Genomic DNA, 23,536 nt, shown 5'->3' on the forward strand with positions numbered 1-23,536 from the left:
GGATGTTACCTTTCAGGAATCTGAGCCCTATTTCAGTATTACACCATCACCTCTTCAGGGGGAGAATTATAAGAAAGAAGAGATGGTTTTTCCTAGTTCTATTGTTGAAACTACTGCCACAAGGGAAAGTGAAATTGGAGAAAGAATTCAGGGGGAGACTATTGAAACTACTGCCATAAGAGAAAGTGAAAGAATTCAGGGGGAGACTGTTGGACGTTTGGATAGGCCTGATTTGATTACTTACTCAAGGAGAAATAGAGCAGAAGAAGCCATCATGCAACCTGCCGAAGCCGAACCTTCTTCTTCTGGTGAATTATCTATACTTCCTAATGAGTTAGATTTGCCTATTGCTCACAGGAAAGGAATCAGATCTTGCACTCAACACCCTTTATCTAACTTTGTTTCCTATAATTCTTTATCGCCCTCCTATAGAGCCTTTTCCTTGTCTATTTCTTCTGTGTCTATTCCCCAGAATTGGAGGGAAGCTTTTGCAGATTCTAAGTGGAAGCAAGCTATGATGGAAGAAATGAAGGCCTTATCAAAGAATGAGACTTGGGAACTTGTCGCATCACCACCAGACAAGAAGTTGGTTGGTTGCAAATGGGTCTTCACTGTAAAACATAAAGTTGATGGTTCCATTGAAAGGTTCAAAGCAATATTGGTGGCTAAAGGATTCACTCAGACTTTTGGAGTGGATTATCAAGAGACATTTGCTCCTGTTGCAAAAATGAATACTATTAGAATTCTTCTATCTTGTGCAGCTAATCTTGACTGGGACTTGCAACAGTTTGATGTAAAGAATGCATTTCTTCATGGAGACTTAGAAGAAGAGGTGTACATGGAGATTCCTCCTGGTTTTGGTACTGAACAAAGTCAAGGAAAGGTATGCAGACTGAAGAAAGCCCTGTACGGATTGAAGCAATCTCCTAGAGCTTGGTTTGACAGATTCTATAAAGCAATGATCTCCTTTGGTTACCAACAAAGCAATGCGGATCACACCCTCTTTATACGACATTTAAAGGGTAAACTCACTCTTCTCATAGTTTATGTTGATGACATAGTAATGACAGGAGATGACAAAGAGGAGATGACCCGATTGAAGAAGTTGTTGGCACAGGAATTTGAGATCAAGGATCTAGGAAAATTGCAGTACTTCTTGGGAATTGAAGTTGCTAGATCAAAAAGAGGAATCTTTATTTCTCAAAGAAAGTATATTCTGGATCTCTTGAAAGAAACAGGTATGACAGGTTGCAAACCAGCAGAATCACCCATTGAAAGCAATCACAAACTACAAAGCGGAGTTGGAAAGTCAATTGATAAAGAGAGATATCAGAGGCTAGTTGGAAGACTCATTTATCTCTCTCACACTAGACCAGACATAGCCTATTCAGTCAGCCTAGTGAGTCAATTTATGCATGATCCTCGAGATCCTCATATGCAAGCTGTCTTTCACATCTTGCGGTATCTGAAGTCTGCTCCAGGAAAAGGTCTACTTTACTCCAGACATGGTCACCTCCAAATAGAAGCCTTTACCGATGCAGATTGGGCTGGGTCTTTAGATGACAGAAGGTCTACATCCGGTTACTGTACACTTGTAGGAAGAAACTTGGTCACTTGGAGAAGCAAGAAGCAAAGTGTAGTTGCTAGATCAAGTGCGGAGGCAGAATATAGAGCTATGGCCCAGGGTGTTTGCGAACTTTTGTGGTTACAAAAGTTACTAGAAGAATTGAGATTGTCTGAAAAAAGGAAACTTTCCTTGTATTGTGACAACAATGCTGCAATCAGTATAGCTCGAAATCCAGTCCAGCATGACCGAACAAAGCACGTTGAAATTGATCGACACTTCATCAAAGAAAAAGTTACAGGTGGTGTCTTGAGTTTATTCCACGTGTCATCAGAAAAACAACTAGCTGATGTGTTTACTAAAGGCCTTAACAAACGGACTTTTCATACACTGGTTTGCAAGTTGGGCATGTGCGACATCTTTGCACCAACTTGAGGGGAGTGTTGATTTGGTATTAATGACTAAGATTGAGATGTTGATTTGATATTGATGAATAAGATTGATAGCTTAATTTTAGGAATATATTGTATTGATGTGAATGATTAGGAATTGATTGTGTAATATTGTCTTTCCTTATTTAGTCTTAGAACTCATGTATAAGTACCCATTCTTATGGATTGTATATTCATTCAGAAATACAAGAAGCCCTTTCTTCTTGCTAAAAATCTTCACTAACATGAGTAACAATATAAATGGTCCATGGTGTATGGGAGGTGACTTCAATGTTATCATGGAACAAGATGAGAAGTTAGGAGGAAATCCACACAGAACTTATGGTATACCCGGTGCAATAATTGGAGGCCAAGCAAACGAGTGTGGAAAAGGTTGGATAGATTTCTAATCAATGATAAATGGGCTATCAAGTTCCAAAACAATATGGTAGAACATCTTCCCAGGACAGGTTCTGATCACAGACCTTTGGGTTTTAAATGCAACAGTGACCAACACAACAATATCAAGTACTTTAATTTCCTGAACTGTTGGGCTGGTCAAGATGATTTCATGGAAGTTGTTAAGGAATCCTGGAATATTACAGCTAAGGGCAATGCTATGTGGAGACTACGGTGTAAACTCAAGAATCTGAGCAGACAACTCAGCTACTGGTCAAGAAATAGTATCGGGGACATTCAGGAAAATGTTAGCACTTGCGAGGCTAAAATGGAATGTAACACCTCGTAACGTCGGACGAAAGTTTGACTCATAAGATGATAATATAATGGAACCAATATGAGGGTTATAGGAAGTGTTTTGAAAACCAATTAAGTCATAAGAAATGTCTTTGGGCAAAGAAAAGTTGGAAGCCACTCTACGGGGCATGTTTGCAAGTGAGTTTATGGAAGGTCTTACTTCCAACGAGCATAACCCCTCAATTAATTTGGATTTTGGGAAAACTTCCTTGATGAAAGTTGTAGCCCCTTGAAATAGCTTTCCAACGGTATATTATGGGCCTCAAAGGGACATCTGTGCAAAGCGTTATGCCCATTATACGACAGACTGTCCGAGCAGAAAATTTCGACGGACCATTTGACGGTCCGTAGAACAATTTGACGGTCCGTCAAATTGACTTAGGCCAGCGTAAAATGGTCACAGAAAACCATATTTTGCTGGGCAGTTTTACGGTTCATTTTGACGGTCCGTAAAACAATTATACGGTCCGTCAAATTGACTCAAGCCAGCGTAAAATGGTCACAGAAACCCAATTTTTGCTGGGTAGTTTTACGGACCATTTTGACAGTCCGTCAAACAGTTTGACGGTCCGTAAAAATGGGCGTAGAATTGCCCGATGGGTCAGATTTTAAGATATTAATAAGAGACCCAAACTCATTTTTTTCATTCCCATTTCTCCTACACGACTCAAGGGTTCTCTAAAGCCATCCAAACACTTCATATGCAAGAATCCAAGTGAAACTAAAGATCCACTTCATCAATCCACAAAACTAAGTGTGAGAAACACATCAAATCCATTCAAGTCAAGAAATTCCATGGAAGGTGGAACTAGGGTTTTGTTCAAGTGAAGCATTTCAACTCAATGCTTATTCCTACAATAACTAAGGTAAGTTTTATGATGTTTCATGATGATTAAAGTGTTGATAAGTTCTTGGGAGAATAGTAACTGGGTTTGATAAAGAGAATTATATGAACTATGCTAGGGTTTTTGGATTTTTGACTTGGGATTGTTGTATTCATATGGGTGATGAAGAATGATGTTAATTACATCTAATTAAGATTGTAGAATCACCTAGAAGTAATAGAATGGGAATTGGGTGAAGAAATCACCATTGATGGAGACTGTGGAGTTTCATGCCCACTAAGTGTTTGATAAAATGCTTAGATGACCAAAGCATGAATATTATTGCTAATATAGAATCCATTTGACTTGTATTGATATAGATCAAAGTTGAAAGGGGTGACGAACATTGTATTACGCTCAAAGGCTGGAATCAAGGTATGTGAGGCTAACTATCTACGTTAGGGAATATTCACGATTCTCCCTATGCCTCATTATTCATGCTTGTCAGCAATTTGACTCAGAACATAGTTTAGCCCTAGTTTCATGACATGATATAGAACTGTTATCTTCTAGGGTTGCAGTTACAGAATTCGTTCATGGTTGTCACTTTGCACATCATGAACTCAGCACGTAATCTTTATAGACTTATGCATTATTATCACATGAGTCTCAGTCAGTGTATAACCAGTTATTTGCAAGAGTCCCATAATCAGAAACAGTTATCATGCTATCAGCTATAGCCAGTCTCAGTTTTGTAAATTGTTAATGTTGAACACCTGTATCTGTACTTTTGGGCCCTAGGCCACAGTTTATGCATACGTATTGCTTGGGCCAGAGGCCACAGTTTTTGTGCACATTATTTGGGCCCCAGGCCACAGTTATATTTACAGTTTTACAGGTGATTCTTCATCCAGAACAGGGAGTACTTCAGCTTCTTGCTTTCCTGTTTAGTTCAGTTTCAGTTTCAGTTTCAGTTCCAGTATTTTATTGCTTCAGTTGCTTTATATACCAGTACAATTCAAATGTACTGATGTCCCTTTTTATTGTTTGGGGGCCTGCATCTCGCGATGCAGGTAACGATACACAGGTTGACGACTCAGCTAATTAGGAGTGCACGTATCAGCTACTGGTGAGCCCCACATTCCTTCGGGGCGTTGTCAGCTATCCAGTTATTTCAGTTTATAGACAGCTCTATTATTCAGTACTCTTAGAGGCTTCATAGACACAGTTCAGACAGTCAGACATTTATTATGTTAGCCTTGTTGGCAGTTGTTCAATCGTTTTGGTTTAGCCGTGTTGGCTACAGTCAGATATATTTCAGATTGTCTAAGTATTTCCGCATTATGATTTCAGCCAGACCTTTAGTATATCATCATGTGTTTAGTTGTTTCCATATTCAGTCATGTTTTGATATCACATGTTGATTCAGTCAGCCAGTTGGTTCGCTCGGTCACATGCAGTCAGGCACCGGGTGCCGTGTTACGTCCAGGCCCAGGTTCGGGGCGTGACATGGAACTTCTGGAAAACTGTGACATCTTGCAAAATACTGATCATAGTAGGGAGAAGTTAAATAAAGGATATGCTGAGTACATAAGGTGGTTGAACCTGCAGGATAATCTCTTAAAACAGAAAACTCGACTCACATGGTTCAAAGATGGTGATAAAAACACCAAGTACTTCCACAGTGTGCTAAGGAACAAAAGAAGAAGGCTTCAGATTCAGGGGATCAAAAATCACAAGGGCAGATGGACACAAGGGGAAGAAAAGATTGCTAAAGCTGCTATCAGACATTTTAAGAAGCAATAAAACCTTAATCATCAACAGAGAACCAATAGTATGCTGAATTGTATCCCTCACATCATCACTGAGGAACACAATGCTAGACTCACTAGGATACCTTGCAAAGAGGAAATTAAAAATGCGATTTTTGGCATGAGCAGTGAGAGTTCAGCAGGTCCTGATGGTTTCAATGGCAAGTTCTTTTAGGTATGCTGGGACATTATAGAGGATGATATTTATGCTTTTGTCAATGAATTTTTCTTGGGAAAGAACCTCACCAAATTTTATACTCATACTTGTTTGGCTCTGATCCAAGATAGACTCGCCTAATAGCTTTTCTGATCTCAGGCCTATAAGTTTGAGCAACTTCTCTAACAAAATCATTTCCAAAATTTTAGCCAATAGATTAAATCCCTTACTTCCTGCTCTTATATCTGAGAACCAAAGTGGTTTCATTTCTGGTAGACTTATCACAAATAATGTGATGTTGACACAAGAAATTGTCCACAATATTTCAAAGAATAACAAAGGGGGAATGTTGTTCTTAAGCTGGATATGGCTAAAGCCTATGATAGGCTATCTTGGACTTTTTTGAAAGATGTTTTAAAGAAATTTGGCTTCAATAATATCTGGATTGATCTTATCTGGAGGAGTATTTCTAATGTGTGGTATTCCATTATAGTAAATGGTTCTAGGCATGGTTTCTTCACTTCTTCTCATGGTTTAAAATAGGGAGACCCTATTTCCCCTTCACTATTTGTGCTAATTGTTGAAGTTTTGTCGAGATCACTCAATAATCTTCTTTTGAATCCTAATTTCATCCCCTTCACCATGAACAGAAATGGCCCCAAATTACTCACCTTGCTTATGCTGATGACATTGTGTTACGGCTATGCGATATGGATCTTGTCACAGGGCGATTCACTGAAAAGTCTATGCTTAACAGATCCTTTCCCTTGTTTTTATTCCGTGAACGACCTATTTTGCTGAAGGAAACAAATAAGCTCGTTAGAAGGGAGCCTATAACCTTAGGACTCGTTAGAGAGAGTCCAGACCTCTTGTGTTTTTTGATAGAAATTCTCTCTCTTCTTTTATTCCATCTGTGTCTTTAAATAGAGAACCCTATTACAAGATATTAAGAAAATCTAGGAATCTACTAACATAGAAAATCTATTCAGATAAGAATTATAGTAAGACTAAACTATTCCTATTTATAAGAATTCTAGTAAAACTAAACTACTGCCTATTTTAATGCGAATAAAATCTGCCAGCTGCCTCAGATCTCCTTATCCTCTTTGACGTCACTATCTTTCTCAACTTGAGGGCCCCGCCTTGCATACACCTTACCCACGAATGAGTCTATAACATTACCCCCTCCTCTGTAAAGAGCTTGTCCTCAAGCTCAAAGTCTGGATAGGCGTTACGAAAATGTGCAACATCTTCCCAAGTAGCATCTGATAAATCAAACCCACACCAGTGCACTAAAATTTCCCAAGTTCCCCGATTAAGACGAGCACGTAGAACAGAACAAGGCATAGGAACAACACGACCATCCTTCAATAGTGGCAGGGTCGGAGGATCTGTTGGAGCAGCACCCTTAAAAGCCTTGAGGAGGGACACATGAAACACATTATGCAACTTACTATCGCTGGGCAGTTGTAACTCATACGCAACTTCTCCTATTCGACGCAGCACAGGAAAAGGCCTAAAGAATCGGGGTGCAAGCTTATGGCACAATTGACCTGCTACAGATTTTTGACGATAAGGATGTAAACGCAGCCAAACTAGTGAACCTGGATCATATGCAACCTCTCGGTGCCCTTTGTCATAATATTCTTTCATCCTAACCTGTGCTTGTTGCAAGTTGTTGCGAATGTCCCGCAAAACTGAATCACGATCCAGCAAGGAATTGTCAACAGCCTCCACTCGCGAAGAACCAGCGACATAGGACAATAGACGAGGAGGATCTCGACCATAAACAACCTTAAAGGGAGTTGTTTGCAATGCAGTATGAAAGGAAGTATTGTAACAATATTCAGCCCATGGCAACCATTCAACCCATTTCTTTGGATAATCCCCAATCAAGCAACGTAAATACATTTCAATAGTACGATTCACAACCTCTGTTTGACCATCCGTTTGAGGATGATAAGCAGAAGAGAATGCAAACTTCGTGCCACATAGACGAAACAATTCTCTCCAAAAGGTGCTCGTAAAAACCACATCCCTGTCACACGTAATCGATTCGGGTATCCCATGCAAGCGAACAATATTCTCAAAGAAAACGTAGGCAACACGAGTTGCATTATAAGGATGAGACATGGGTATGAAGTGTGCATATTTGGAAAACCGATCTACTACCACAAACAGTACTGTTTTGCCCCATGCCTTTGGTAAGCCGTCAATAAAGTCCATTCCGATATCAGCCCAGACCTGCTCAGGAAGTGCAAGTGGTGGTAGTAAGCCTGCTGGACTTAGGTGTTCAGCCTTGTTGCGTTGGCAACCTGGACAAGCAGCCACATAATCCTTAATAATCGACTTCATTCCCTTCCAGTAGAAATCTTGTCGTATGCACTGCAATGTTTTTTGTACCCCTTCATGGCCATTATCATGGTATCCTGACAGAATTGTTGAGATCAATTGGGAGAAGGCAGCAAGTAGACACGACCTTTATAAATGAGTAGATCGTCTTTGATTGACCAGGAAGCATCAAGCTCGTGACGGAGCACTTGTTGGACTAATTCTTGCGAGGAAGCATCCGTGCGTGTCACCTCTCTAATCGCATCAAGTAATAAAACACGTGGTTGACTGATAGCATGCACCGATTCCTCCATAGTAGGGCGACGAGACAAAGCATCAGCAGCCTTATTCAAGTGTCCAACCTTATACTCCACACAAAAATCAAACCCCATAAGCTTGCTAATCCAATGTTGTTGGGGTGAAGTGGTTAGCCTTTGCTCCAACAAATACTTAAGGCTATAATGGTCTGTGCGAATCAAGAATGGCCTGCCCCATAGATAAGGACGCCAATGTTGCACTGCTTTAGCTTAGCCAATCAATTCGCGTTCATATGCAACCAATTTAAAGTGTCGAACAGCCAGTTGTCTACTGAAAAAAGCAATTGGATGGCCATTCTGTTGCAACATTGCTCCTATACCACTTCTCGAGGCATCACACTCAATTATAAACGGATCATCAAAATTTGGCAATTGTAAAACAAGAGCAGTTACAAGTGCTTCTTTAAGAGCGTCAAAAGAAGCCAAAGCTACATCATCCCACTGGAACGAGATCCTTTTAAGCATGTTAGTTAGAGGGGTTGATAATTGACTGTAACCTTGTATGAACTTACGGTAATAACCTGCTAAGCCCAAGAATCCGCGCAAGGTAGTGATGGACTGTGGTTGAGGCCAATCATTAATGGCCTGAACTTTGCTTGCATCTGCTGCCATGCCTGTTTCAGACACCACATGGCCAAGATATGCTACTTCTCTCTCTCCGAAGGAGCATTTGGACTTCTTGAGGTATAGGTTATGAGCACACAACAACTCAAAAACTATGCGAACATGTGAGAGATGATGGTCCCATGCCTTGCTAAATATTAAAATGTCGTCAAAGAAAACCAACACAAACCGACGCAAGTATGGTTTAAATACCTCGTTCATAAGTGCTTGAAATGTTGATGGTGCGTTTGATAAGCCGAATGGCATGACCAAGAATTCAAAGTGGCCATGATGCGTACGAAAGGCTGTCTTCTCAATATCCACCGAATCCATGCGTACCTGATGATAGCCAGACGTTAAATCCAGCTTCGTGAAGAATCTTGTTCCATACAATTCATCTAATAATTCATCCACCACTGGAATTGGGAATTTATCCTTCACTGTCTTGGCATTCAATTCGAGGTAATCAACCCAAAAACACCAAGTTCCATCATGTTTACGGACCAACAAAACTGGGGATGAGAATGGTGATTTACTAGGCCGAATGATCCCTTGTTGTAACATATCTTCACACTGTTTTTCTATCTCGTCTTTTTGTAAATGAGGATAGTGGTATGGTCGAACCACTACTGGTTCGGAAGCAGGTAACAAACAGATGCGATGGTCACAATTTCTCATAGGAGGCAGCCCTGTAGGTTCTTGAAATAAGTCATTAAATTCAGCCAAGAGTTGCTTCAATTTAGTGGAGTTCTCACCTGAATCATGCAATAAATGAAGCTGCATTTTCGAACTGGTTTGCTGCCCATGAAAGACAACTTGCTTTCCATCTGAAGTGAAACTCATTGTGAGTGAAGCAAAGTCCCAGAGAATGGGGCCCAGCGTTTGTAACCAGATTACCCCCAAAACAATGTCAAAGCCCCCTAACGGAATAACAAAGAAGTCGGCTTTAAAAATAGTATCATCAATATAAAAAAACACCGCACGGCAAATTCCTTTGCTGTAAACTTTTTCTCCATTAGCAACTGAAACATTAGCACCTGTCCCAGGTTATACTTGTATCCCCAAGTGTTGGGCTGCTTTATAACTAATGAAATTGTGTGTGCTGCCTGAATCAACCAAGCTCAACAATGCTTGACCCTTCATGAGTGCCCGTAACTGCATTGTTCTTGCGCTCTTCTGTCCCGTGATGGCATGCAAGGAAATTTCAGGTTCTTGCACATCCTTATGGTCAGTATTTTCATCATCTGTCTCAGCTAGTTCCAACCAAAACAGCTTCTTACATTGATGCCCAGTCGAATACAGTTCATCACAATTATAACACAATCCCTTTGTCTTTCTCTCCGCCATTTCAGCCCTTGTCAATTTCTTTATAAAAGGAGCAGATGAACTTACAGATTTTGATTCAATAATCCCACTTAGTGCATTGCTGCCCTTAGGAGTTGGAATTGTTGAAGTCGCAGTATTATTGAAATAGCCTTTAGTCCCTTGCCAGGTCTCCTTCCGAGAAGATGTTGCCCGCATTACCTTCTGTTTCTTCTCAAATGTTCAAGCTATATTCATGGCATGAACCAACTCTGGTGGACTCTGCATCTCAACATCAAGACGAATGGAATCGATCAGGCCGGCAGTAAAGAGACTAACTTGCTGGTGTACGCGAACAAATTTGTTGGCCCTGGCTAACCGTTCTTGAAATTGTCACTGATATTCTTCAACTGAGCCTGTTTGCTTCAAGTTAACCAGATCACCTAATGGATTACTTCCCAGTGGAGGCCCGAACCTGAGAGTACAATATTCTTTAAATTCCGACCAATCAACTGCGTGATACTCTTGTTCTACTTGATGATACCATAACTGTGCCTCACCTAGAAGATGGAATGCAGCCAATCCCACCTTATCCGCTTCAGCTATTCTCTGATTGGAGAAGAATTTCTCACAGCGGTGTAGCCAAATCAATGGGTCATCGGATCCGTCAAAAGTAGGAAAATCCAGCTTTGTGTATCTTGGTACCACACTATTTCCTGTCAATTGATTGGATCGATTTTCTGGTCTGCCGGGCTGGTTACCCATGTTGCTGCTCACTCCAGCATCAGAATCACTTCCTTGATTTTTGCTAAACCCGACCATGAACTCCTGCAATTGTAACGTTAATTGTTGCAATTTAGTAATCATTCTTGATTCAGATTGTGCCACTGCTTTTGCGATTCGCGCTTCATTGGCAACCTGCGCCTCTTGAAGGAAAGTTTGTAACTCTTCAAGTTTGCTTGGATCGCCCATCGTGTTTGGCTCTGGTACCAAGTTGTTACGGCTATGCGATATGGATCTTGTCACAGGGCGATTCACTGAAAAGTCTATGCTTAATAGATCCTTTCCCTTGTTTTTATTCCGTGAACGACCTATTTTGCTGAAGGAAACAAATAAGCTCGTTAGAAGGGAGCCTATAACCTTAGGACTCGTTAGAGAGAGTCCAGACCTCTTGTTTTTTTTGATAGAAATTCTCTCTCTTCTTTTATTCCATCTGTGTCTTTAAATAGAGAACCCTATTACAAGATATTAAGAAAATCTAGGAATCTACTAACATAGAAAATCTATTCAGATAAGAATTCTAGTAAAACTAAACTGTTGTCTATTTATAAGAATTCTAGTAAAACTAAACTACTGCCTATTTTAATGCGAATAAAATCTGCCAGCTGCCTCAGATCTCCTTATCCTCTTTGACGTTACTATCTTTCTCAACTTGAGGGCCCCGCCTTGCATAAACCTTACCCACGAATGAGTCTATAACACATTGTCATCTTCAGTAGTGGGAACACCAAATCTGTCAAACTGGTCATGAAGCAAATAGTCAAGTATGAGAGGGTCTCTGGACAGTTGGTTAATCCTGATAAAAGTTGTTTTCTAACTTGTCCAAAAACTTGTGCTTATAGAATCAACAGATCAAGAAAGTGTACTGGTTTTAATGGACAAAGAATTCCCTTTTACTTACCTTGGGTGCCCCATATATATTGGAAAGATGAAAATTAGCTACTTTGATAGTATGGTGACTAAAGTTTTTAAAAGGCTAAATGGTTGGCAAGGAAACATGCTAACTTGTGGGGGTAGACAAATTCTAATCAAAAGTGTGATACAAGCTCTTCCTACTTATATTCTCAGTGCCATTAATCCTCCAAAAAGAACTTTGGAACTTATTGAAAAACATATGTGTAACTTTTTTTGGGGGACTGACAATGGTACAAACAAGTACCACTAGTGTGATTGGGATAAACTTTGTTTCCCCAAAGATGAATCTGGTATTGGCATCAGGAATATGATGGATATCTCAAATACTCTTGCCGTTAAGAGATGGTGGAGATTTAGATCAATGAATTCACTGTGGGCTGATTTTCGGCAAAATATTGCATCAGAAAACATCATGTTGCTAAGAAATGGGTTCCTAGTGACTCTCAAGCATGGAAACATTTGCTATGGGCAAGAGACAAAAGTGAAAAGTGCATTAACTGGAAAATCAACTCTGGAGATTGTAAGTTTTGGTGGGATGACTGGACAGGAATGGGCCCTTTAGCTCAAATATGTCTTGACTTCATGATTGGTAATGGATAAAGGATCAAGGTTAGAGATTTTATGAACAATAATAGGTGGAATGACCAGAAGCTCTACAACACCATGCCAGGTCACATTGCTCTTTTCATTAGGTCTGTTGGTATTGGAGATGTGAATGACAAGGATTATGCAGTGTGGAAGGCTACTGATAATGGTCAATATTCAAATAAATTTGCTTGGACCATTATTAGAAGTCTTAGACAAAAAGCACCTTTGATTACTAAAATCTGGCACAATGCAGTTCCCTTCAAGATCTCTTTCCTTAGTTGGAGATTGTTACACAACAAATTTCCTTTCAAAGATGATGTGGCTAAATTTGCTAAACAAGGCTTCAAAGACTGTATATGTTGCATCTCACCACAAGATGAAACACTTCAACATGCTTTTATTAAAGGAAAGGTTGCTCATCATCTGTGGAACAAAATTGGAGCCCCTTTGGGCTTTAAACATCACAATATTCCTTTCAGGGTTTACTTGAAGAATGGTGGAATAGAAAAGCCAAAAACAAGGTCCACAAATTTACTATGCAAATTGCTCCAATGATGATATTGTGGGAGATATGGAAAGCTTAGAGTTCTTGCAGATTTGGGGAACAAAAGAAGTTTGATTTATACAAGATGGAAATGCAAATCACCTGGAACACTCAAAGCTGCAATAACTATTGCATATCCCAACATCAATGTAGAAGGCAACTAGTGTAACAGTTGTGATATGATTGAAAAACTTAGCCCTGTGGTAAAATGTATCCCTGTATGTTGGAGAAAACCAGAGATGGGATGGTTTAAACTTAACACTGACGGCAGTTTTGTGGATATTACTAATAGTGCTGGTATAGGTGGCATTCTAAGAAATGAGGAAGGGGATCTAATAATGGCTTTTTCTATCTCTATGGATTGTGAGAGTCACAATGTTGCAGAAGCATTAGCTGCTGAGCATGGCATTAGATGGTGCATGAATCATGGCTTTGATAATGTGCAAATTGAGCTAGACTCCCAAAGCATAGTCAAGATGCTGCTCAACAAAGATACAGACAACTTGAAGCTCAAGCAGACCATCAACAATACAAATGGCTTTCTTAAAGATGCAACTGTGCATATTACTCACTGTTACAGAGAGGCTAACATGGTAGTTGATTTCCTTGCTAAAATGGCTTCAACAAGTAGAAGGAGGACCTTATATCTTTCTCAAAAGGGATTTACCAAGAGAAGTCAAGGGGCTAATTCAACTTGATAAGCAACAACTTCCTACTTTTAGAAGAAGATTTGAAAAATGTAACTTCTTTGTAAGCTAGAATATCTTGATAGCTAGGGAGGATTCTGTTCATTTGGCTATCTCCTCCCTTTTAGATTGTTTTTACAATCTCGACTAGAGGCAAGGTTCCATGTCCCCCTCTAGTCATTGTAAATTATCTTTACTTATATCATACACAGTAGGGGTCAAGCCAAACCCCCCACACCATAGGTTCACAACCTAATGGTGATGGCTTAATATAAAAAAAGAAAAAGAAAAAAGCAATGCAACATCCTAAAAGACCAAACAACAGGAAAAAAGTAAGCAATTGGACCATCATTCATAATTTGCTAGCATATTTTATGCCTAGCTAAATCGTTTTTATAATGGTTTATCCTTAACTGAAGTAAAAGATATTGCACCAGGAAAAATATGCTAAACACTTGTAAACCTGACTAACCTAGATATCAAGATTGAGTTTCCAACCATGAGATTGAGCAACTAAACTAAAGGTGATTTGCAGTTGAAGAAGAAGAGCAAATGTTACTGAAGCAAAAATGAAACCAAGGATATCAGCTAACTGGAACTAAAGCATGTTTGTTAACATTGCATATTAATGATTTTGTACTTGAAAGCAATGATTGGGATAATATTGGAAATGATGCTCTTGGCTCGACATCATTGGTTCTGCTTCAGTAGGACCCCTCTTTTATTTGTTTTGGAATGTAAATAGTCCATGATGGAGCTCGAGTAGAAAAGTAGAAGTTTCTATAGCGATAAATGTAAGATGAAGGTTATTGGTGAAGTCTACTTGTCATAGGCATCGAAATTTGCCAAGATAAACCCCATAGAGTTTTAGATTTATCTCACAAGGCTAAAATCCAAATGAAGTCAAGTGTTAGTTACAATTTAACTTTGCAGTTCATGATATTCTTGTTCCAAAATTTATCAGTTCACAATATAATTTACTACTTCTAGACCTAGTTAATGATTAGTAAAACTTCTAACTGCATTCAACATCTGTATAAATGATATTCCTACAGTATACTAGAAATAAACTATTATGTTTTTAGACATTATTTTATTGCATTAACAATCAGAAAGAAAATCTCTCTGCACGTGCATGCAAGTACCGGAGCTGTTATTTAATCATCCAAAGTTGGCGGAGATAGAAGTAAGCCGTAAAGATTGTTGTATGGACTTCTGGACTAAAAATTGAGTATGTCACCTGTTCTTCATAAAACCTCATCCACAACGTAGTTTAACTCATAATATTTGCAAATGGTATAATTCCCTCATCATGGAGCCAATAACTCCAGATTATATTATGAAGTTCTACCGGATCAGCGAAAGCTAATTGGAACTACATCCAGCAATATTAGCTTGATGAGCACAGATGATGAAGTTGTGAGCGTCTGTGTACCAAGGTTCTTATACCAATGTAAATCAACAATTTGAAAAAACGGAAATATGTAACACTTGACAAATGATTCTAGCAATCCCAATAATCAACTGAATTTTTTACCATTCAATGAACCCAAGTCATTTTAATCCATGTGTCAATGACAACCAATACAATTGTATTGTCAAAGAACAGATGATTTCCTACAGCTCTTATCAGAAAGCAGGACACCCAAGCATATGCTGAAGATAAAGATGCTTTCCGGTAAGCATTCTTCAAGGCATAATTCTTTGTTTTCTTCAACGTTATTTTATTCCGGGTAAGAACTTTCTAACTATGTTAAAAAAAAAAAAAACTGTAATTGGTAAATGATGACATCATGGCTCTGGAAACCCATATGACCATCCTGCTTATATCCAAGTCATGTTTCCTTCGAGAGCTGTCTTCTCCTTTTATTTCTCTTTCAGGGGCATGTATCCTATAGAAGGGCATATTTTGGGCAATGACAACCAAGACAGTGTTTCCAAATATCGTACACCAAGTCAATAACAATAAAGAAGGTAGAGGTTATTTCTCATTCTTTCTTGCTCTTAATCATTAAAGTTAATAATGTACTTCCAGAAATGCTCGTCGAACATGGATCTGAAAATAGCATTGTGGATGTGTTACTGTGCACCTCTTTTTATAAGTAAAATTAGTTACTATGAACCTTAGCACTCCCCTAGTCCACTTCAATAGAAAGTATAGAAAGTCTCAATCAAGTGTTGTCCCCACTTTGCTAAAAGATAGACTGTAGAAGCCACATCCATAACCATTCACTAGGAGATATATATATATATATACACACACACACACACACACATATGCTCTTAAATGCTATTCTCAGTTGCAATTGCTACGATTGTACAGGAGATTTTATTGTCTCAGGAAGTTCTCAAACCAAGGTGACAGCCATAAGGCATCATTATTTGGCAGAAACAACAAAATAGCACCTACTGTAAAAGCACTCCTCGTGTCAACAAGAAGAAACACGTATTCAGATAATATAAAGTTGCATACTGAGTTGAGGCAGTAAACATTTGACTCACAAAAGCAGTTCTCTCTTTTATGTTCAAACCATCATCCATCCCTGTGACTTGAAGGTACATCAATCTGTGATCCAAAAACAGCTCCATAGTAAAACTCTTCAGAAAGAACCACTGAGAAACAGGTCAATCCATCAAACCACAATGTTAACTTATAAGTTGATGAAGCAAATTAGAAAAAATAAATATGGTGTGCCTTGTTTTCCTCTACCATGGTAATAATCTACCCATAGAAAGTCATATGCAAGAGAAAAAACCTCAATCCGAAGGCTGCACCGCCCCTATGAAAAATATAGAAATCCTACAGTCTGCAATCATCTAGTACTGCATATGTTCCTAAGGTACTTTACTGTCCATGAGCAACTGAAAGGAGCATTGAGATAGTTTTTCACCTAGTAGTTATGTCAGCCAGGAATAAACATATATAATGACATCCTAATCTCATATGATTAACCAGATAGCTACTGCTTTTGATGCACCAAGGATTTTCTTTGCTAGAACTAAATTCATCTTGGATAAGCAAACAAAAAGACTTGGAATAAAGATAATGAAAATCACTGTGATATTCTTCCAACAGTGTTTCATACCTATGCCATGCTTGCTCATGGCTGAAAACTGAACTTTTCACAAGCTTTACAGAAGGAGCGTCACTTGTACCATCTGTGTCACATCAGAGAGTAGATAATGTTTCCACAAGTAGAAAGATCAACATGCCAATAATAAACTGAGCACGTACCACTTCTCTGTAAGGCTGCCAAGAAAGATTCCTCACTTTTAGTACTGGTATAGATTGTTCCAGGCCTAGCCTGATATTTAACTGAAAAGGAATCCCACCTTCAGCGAACATCATATAAAACGCACAAAACAAGAAGCCAAGCCTGCTTTAGAGCAGTTTCTCTTGAATATTTTAGTTGGATGCTTTAAAACTACTGTTTCCTCAAGAATGTAAAACAAAGAGTTCATACCCATATCAATCAAGGAAAAATCATGACTTCCATCTTCCCAAATTTCCAGCACATGGAGTTGGCGTGTACTGGCATCGTAATAGGAAACTCCAATCCTTAAAGAATAGTTTAATTGTTAGTCAACAACTAATTCAGCATTCACTCTACAGCTAGCATCTCTTTTTTATTTTCCCATCCTTCATGCAGTTTTTTTCTCCTACAATCAAGTTCAAGAACAAGATTTTCCTTTCCTTTTTTTGACTGTTTTTCCCTCTTCTTTTAATCAAATATAAATGATACAATTCAAATTATCATATTGAATCTTTTTTTTAATGATATATATAACGTATGAAGATGGTATATATCATTATTATCATTTTCTGTCTCCCTTAAATCCATTCATTCAAGAAGGTCCTAAAGCAACTGGCAGCATTCTAACAGGTATTAAAGGTAGTAACCGTCACCAATCAAGAACAATAACCTCAAGAAGCTCACCTGTGTCCATGCATAAGACATGCCATATAGACCTGCAGTATAAACCACAACGGCAAAAGGTATACACGTTAGGTCACTTGACATTTTATATCAGTTAGATTGAATGTAAGAAGAGAAGTAGAGTTTCTTTAGTAAAGCTTTAAAAAGTGAAGTAGCACGTGTTTTGCATGTGAATATAGCAAGCACCGATATTTTTGCTCCAAAACATAATAAGCATAATTCTTAGGAAAATCGAAAATTCCATTACCACACATTCAAAGACTTGAAAATGAATAGACAGAGAAGACAAAGTGTTTCAACTTTCCAAAGTGAGTAGGAAACAAAAATTACATCATATCCATTAAGAATATCATCCAAAATCCAAACTTCTCAGTCCTCAATCACATAGGCAATGGAAGTAAACTTATTGTGCTATGTCCAGAACAGAATTTTCAAATGCTTAACGTAAATTGGCCGATTTACAGGGCTGAAATTGCTCAGAAATTACTATCATAAGCTTATAATAAAGCCTCATTTGTTGCTTCAAACAACATATAATTATTTAAATCTATCCAGTTCTCAGTAACCAGAGACAATATCGACATTTAGATATTATGATCAATCCAATGTTTGCTTCCTCAGGTAGATTTCCATATCTGCTGAACAGATGATGCTCACTTACATAATGCAATCTAATTTCAGTACACTAATCAGCTGGTTGACGACTAATTTTAATTGGCTTCTCTGAGTACCTCATCCACAACAACAACGACGCAAGCAAACACAAAAGCACAAAATAAGGGGAAAATTACGCTCTATGTCTACTGGGAGAAAATATTTATGCCACGTAGCACGTATTTTGAGTTTGTTACCCGGTTTAGCCCATATTTGTGTATAAACACCTTTTATACACTTTCATACAAGGTTGATACATTATGTATAATGCTTTCCTGCAGGTATAATATTGTATATTGGGCTACGTGGCGTAATATTTTGTGTTGGGCTGAAAAACTGGGATCACAAATTTGTCTTAAAAATGTACTATTAGATTATGTATCAACTGACGACTAAAAGCAAAATGCGTTACATTCTGCTTTCTGATACACAATGAAATAGGTTATGAACTCCACAATAACAGACACAGAAACACAAATTAAAACTTGGATCACAAATTGGTGTTAAAAATGTATTAAATTAGGTCTCTCTTACATTCTGCTTTCTGCAAAACAATGAAATAGAGGTTACGAACTCCAAAGTAAGCTTGTACTTACGGTGGACTCTTCGTCTTCAGGCATAGACGATGATCTTATCTGCGATTGCTCCTTACCATCTATATTTCATCCCATTTTCCACAAACACAAAAAAAAAAAAAAAAAAATTACGTATAAGAAAAAAAATTCTGTAACTAGACAATCGAACAATGTAATTGTTAGATGATTAATTGGTACCTCGATCATGTGTAAATGACGGTTCCATTTAGCAGGAGAGCGAAATTTCACTTGGAAGGGAAAAACGAACCGAAATTTAAAGCGGAGGTGAAATGGTGGTGAGGCAAGAGGAAATCCGGGGAATGCTTAAACCGGAGGAGTTTATACATGGAGCCATGATTTGAAATTGAAGTTTTTTTAAAAAAAAATTATTTTTTATTACATAAGTGGCGGGCGAAGGAGAAATGGGGAAGAGATTACAATGTGGGGATTCGAACCCTCACCAACAAGGTGAAAATTCAGGTAGTTAACCAACTGAGCTACTAGATCCCTACGTATTGAAGTTTTGTTTGGAAAATACAATTTGGATTTTTTAAATTATACTTTTTTTTAATAAACATAAAAGCTTCACAAGTGAAGAAAACTATTAAAACTTTTTCAATTCTTGTACAATATTATCAAATGAGCAAATCATAGTTCATAACAAAATTAATACGTTACTAGAAGGTCTTTCTAAAAAATTTAACATAATGATTTAACTTTAGTTCAACAATAAGGAAAATTGAACATGAGTTATATAAGTAAATGCAGTTGGTAAATGATTGCTAAGAGTAAATTTATCATAAATATACTACCAACTTGCATGTCTTTTAATATTTAATATAAATGGTTGGTAACATGGTTGATAAATATATCTACTAACTTACGGGTCTTTTTTTATAAAATATAAACTTATGGTCAAGTTTTATATTTAAAATAATTTGAAATCAGATCATACCGTTTTGGAGAATTTTGGATTTGAAATCATGATATGAAGTTGAAGTTGAAATTTTATGCAAATTGTATAAATAAACGCTCATTTGAAACCAAAATATGCATGGTCAAATGCCTACTTTGGTCATAGATTCCAAACATTTTTCACTCTATTTAGGACCCATTTGGCCATAAGAATTATTCACTTTTTTCCAGAAATTTTTTCACTTTTTTCAAAAATTAGCGTTTGGCCATGAAAATTCCAAATACAACTTCAAGTTGTATTTGGAATTTGAAAAACAACCAAAACCTTGTTTTTCACTTTTTTCACAATCAAAACCTTGTTTAAAAAGTACATTTCAACAACAAAATATTGTCACGACCCAACTAGTGGGCTAGGATGGGTACCCGGAGCTGACTATCGAGCATCACTCATCCTGCTATCTATCATACTCAACCTGGGCATACATCATTCTCAATGCAAAACTTATCATGAAACAATCTCCAAATATCTCCCAAAACACGTATATGCACACAAGCCCCCGAGGCTAAAAACAATGATGTACCGAACATACAATGAAGGAGTCATATAGTATCTACAACCCACACATAAGTATCTACGAGCCTCTAACTGGAATACGGTAACCATAAGGACGGGATAGGACCCCGCCATACCCCAATACGTACACGAAAGAATATACCAAGAAATGGCGACTCCGGAGTAGTGGAGTGCTCCTGCAAATCTGCTGAAAAAGCTCCTAAGTGTCTGCACCATCTCCCTGTCTACCTGTGGGCATGAACACAGCGTCTATAAAGAAAAGGACGTCAGTACGAACAATGTACTGAGTATGTAAGGCACGTACAATAACATAATCAAGAAATAGGAAAGCATAAGTAGAAAAGAGAACTTGTAATTGATTGCCTCTTAGGGCAGAATCATGCATACTAACAAAAGAAAACATCATAGCATGTATACATATGTATAAACTGCCCGACCATATAGGTACGGTGTGATCATCATTAGCCCGTGTTCGAGGTAAACATCTCAAGCCGCCCACTAGTGGTGTCCACCCATGCCATATAGACATGGCGTAATCATCATCATAGCTGTCCACTACGCCTGTCGCAGTGGTGACTGCTCGGCCATATAGGCGCGGTGTAATCATACGTATACATAACATAATGCATGCATAAGATCTCAAGAAAAGCTATAACTCTATCGGAGTGACGTAAGGTCAGTAACCTCCGATTATGTTATGGAATAGTCATGATTGTCATGTCTCACCTTGAAGGAACTAGTAACATGAGGTGGGACTAACAACAATAAGCAATCATCAAGGGAAACATAGAATAAGATCATAAACCTTATAAAAGCATCAATTCATAAACTTTGGAGTCTTTTGAATTAGAACCATCAACCTCATCATTATCATAAAACACACCTCATCTCTATCTCACAAGAAGCTCTTAAGAACCTTTAACCTTCATTTTTTAGGATATAAGATGATCATGGGAATATAGAAAAGAAATCACAATATATGAGTCATGCCTTTGAAAGAAGGGGACTAGCCTTACATTCCTTTACGTCTCCTTAACGACTAAGCGCTCTCCTTCCAAGCTCACAACTCTACATCCAAGAGAATTCGTACCAAGGTTAGATCATTAGAAGCACACTTAAGTCTAAGCTAAAGCGACTAAGGGCTAGCGAAAATTGGGCAACATTTCCTTTGTTTTGACAAATTTCTCCATATAATACACAACTCCCAAATGGCAATAGCAACACCCATAATATCATAACCAATAAACTCCTTCAAGTTAAACATTATTCAAGCCTCACAATTCTCTTTCCACCCATTCATAACTATAAGTACAATACAACACCATTTTCATTCTTCATATAATACTTCTTCAATGCTACTAACATCATTCATGACGATATTATACTCATCTCATACAAATAATCATTACTCAAATTAATCTACTACTCAAAGTACCATTATTTCTATATTTGAGCTCACCTTCTACATTCTTATCCAACCCAAGTCTTTCAACCACTCAATACCTTTAATGACATGAAATAAGTGTGAAACTCACCTTTGATTATGTCGAAATGATCTTTGGATGAAGATACTTCACTTGAGAAGAATCCCAACTTCAATACTAAAGAAGTTCTTGACTTGTATCAACCCTAGTGAGCATCCACGCACTTGGTTTTCTTGATCCTTGGTTTTTCCTTGGGTATGTGTTGATATGGTTTGGAGAGGGTTCTAGAGGTTTTGAGAGAGTTGGAGAAGATGAGATATGAGAGAAATGAATTTAGGGTCCTCTTTTTATAAAATTAAAAGGCTGCCCGACGAGGATTATACGGACCCTTATACGGTCGGTATAAGTGACTGTATAATACCTCCAATGAAAGACCCCTCTCTGGACAGGTTATACGGTCCCTTATACGGACCGTATAAGTTATACGAACCATATAACTGGCCGTATAACTCACATTTTCCGAAGATGATCCCGTTGTTTCGTTTGACTTCCAATCCTTGTGGAACCTTCTTGACACCTCTATAACACTTCATTAACCCTCTAAGGAGCCTTATAACTCCTCCTCAAGGCATTACTAAATCAACGTTAGCTTGGTTGTTACGAAATCTTCCCGAACACAACTTATAGTTCACTTCCTTTGACGAACTTAGTTTCTCCAAGTCGTATGACTTCAAAATCTTGTCGTATACTCTTTGAGACTATCAAGTACTCTCCTTAAGGCCATGTGGACTCTATGTTCCCTCAAGCTTGCGTTAGTCTATTCACAGCTCGACATACGAAAAGTCCGAGGTGTAACATTCTTCCCCCCTTAAGAACATTCGTCCTCGAATTTCGCCAGAGTTTCCCCTGTAATATGGCACTACCATCCTGTCATAACAACCCACAATAACATCGCCTCACAGGGCTACAGCCACAACAACAACAACAAAACATGGCCACACACTACCAAAAGCATTAAAAGAAAGCATTGCATACCTTATGCCAATGGCGTCTCGTCTCAAACCTCTTTTGGGGGTGGAAGAAAATGCAGATATTTGGACTTCATATCTTCTTCTGCTTCCCAAGTCATTTTCTCTCGCTTATTGTTTCTCCACAAGACCTTAACTGAGGCTACCTCTTTGTTTCTGAGTTTCCGCACTTGGCTATCTAGTATGGAAATGGGCACCTCTTCATAGGCTCACTTGAGTTCCCAAACCTTCTTGAAAAGACTTCCAGAATTTAGCTGTAAATTGTGCCCCTCTATTTGTGATAATGGATATTGGAACACCATGAAGTCGCACTATCTCTTGAAGATACAACTTTGCATAATTTTCTGCTGAGTATGTACTTCTGACTGGAAGAAAATGAGCTGATTTTGTGAGTCTATCAACAATCACCCATATGGAGTCATACTTACGCCGAGAACGAGGCAAACCTACAATAAAATTAATGTTGACCACTTCCCATTTCCAGGTTGGAATTTCCATAGCTTGTAATAAACCTCCTGGCTTCTGATGTTCAATTTTCACTTGTTGACAATTTAGGCATTGAGCTACAAACTCTGCTATATCTTTCTTCATTCCATCCCACCAATACATTAACTTGAGATCGTGATACATCTTTGTCTCTCCTGGGTGAATAGAATAACGGGAGTAATGAGCTTCTTCCAGAATCTGACGACGTAGTCCTGCAACATCTGGAACACATAGCCTACCTCGGTACCTGAGAATCCCATCTGCAGAAACCTCAAGTGGTGACTTTTCCTTCTGGGGAAGTGTATCTCTATAGTGACTTAACTGGGGATCTTC

The 23,536-nt window shown here is 38.3% G+C and overlaps 1 protein-coding gene across 15 annotated transcripts in view; it reads right to left on the reverse strand.

Annotated features, from left to right (window-relative positions):
- Positions 1-19,273, reverse strand: part of LOC132635040 (DNA mismatch repair protein MSH5) — a 40,832-nt gene extending 21,559 nt beyond the window's left edge. For 5 of the 15 annotated variants that reach the window (XR_009580432.1, XR_009580434.1, XM_060351276.1 and 2 more), the window contains exons 1-7: positions 18,975-19,158; positions 18,798-18,856; positions 17,548-17,579; positions 17,074-17,168; positions 16,845-16,925; positions 16,696-16,768; positions 16,112-16,175 (exon numbers count right to left, since the gene is read on the reverse strand). Coding sequence is in view for 12 of the 15 variants with exons in the window: in XM_060351276.1 (XP_060207259.1) it covers positions 16,112-16,175; positions 16,696-16,768; positions 16,845-16,925; positions 17,074-17,168; positions 17,548-17,579; positions 18,798-18,856; positions 18,975-19,002 (432 nt within the window). In the remaining 3 variants the exon portion in view is untranslated. Of the gene's footprint in view, positions 1-16,111; positions 16,223-16,695; positions 16,769-16,844; positions 16,926-17,073; positions 17,169-17,547; positions 17,580-18,735; positions 18,857-18,974 lie in introns of those variants that run through there. The other 10 variants (XR_009580438.1, XM_060351270.1, XM_060351262.1 and 7 more) reach the window with 7 other exon arrangements.
- Between the last annotated feature and the right edge of the window lie 4,263 nt (positions 19,274-23,536).

The sequence above is a fragment of the Lycium barbarum genome, chromosome 1 (assembly GCF_019175385.1).
Source record: "Lycium barbarum isolate Lr01 chromosome 1, ASM1917538v2, whole genome shotgun sequence".
NCBI lineage: Eukaryota > Viridiplantae > Streptophyta > Magnoliopsida > Solanales > Solanaceae > Lycium > Lycium barbarum.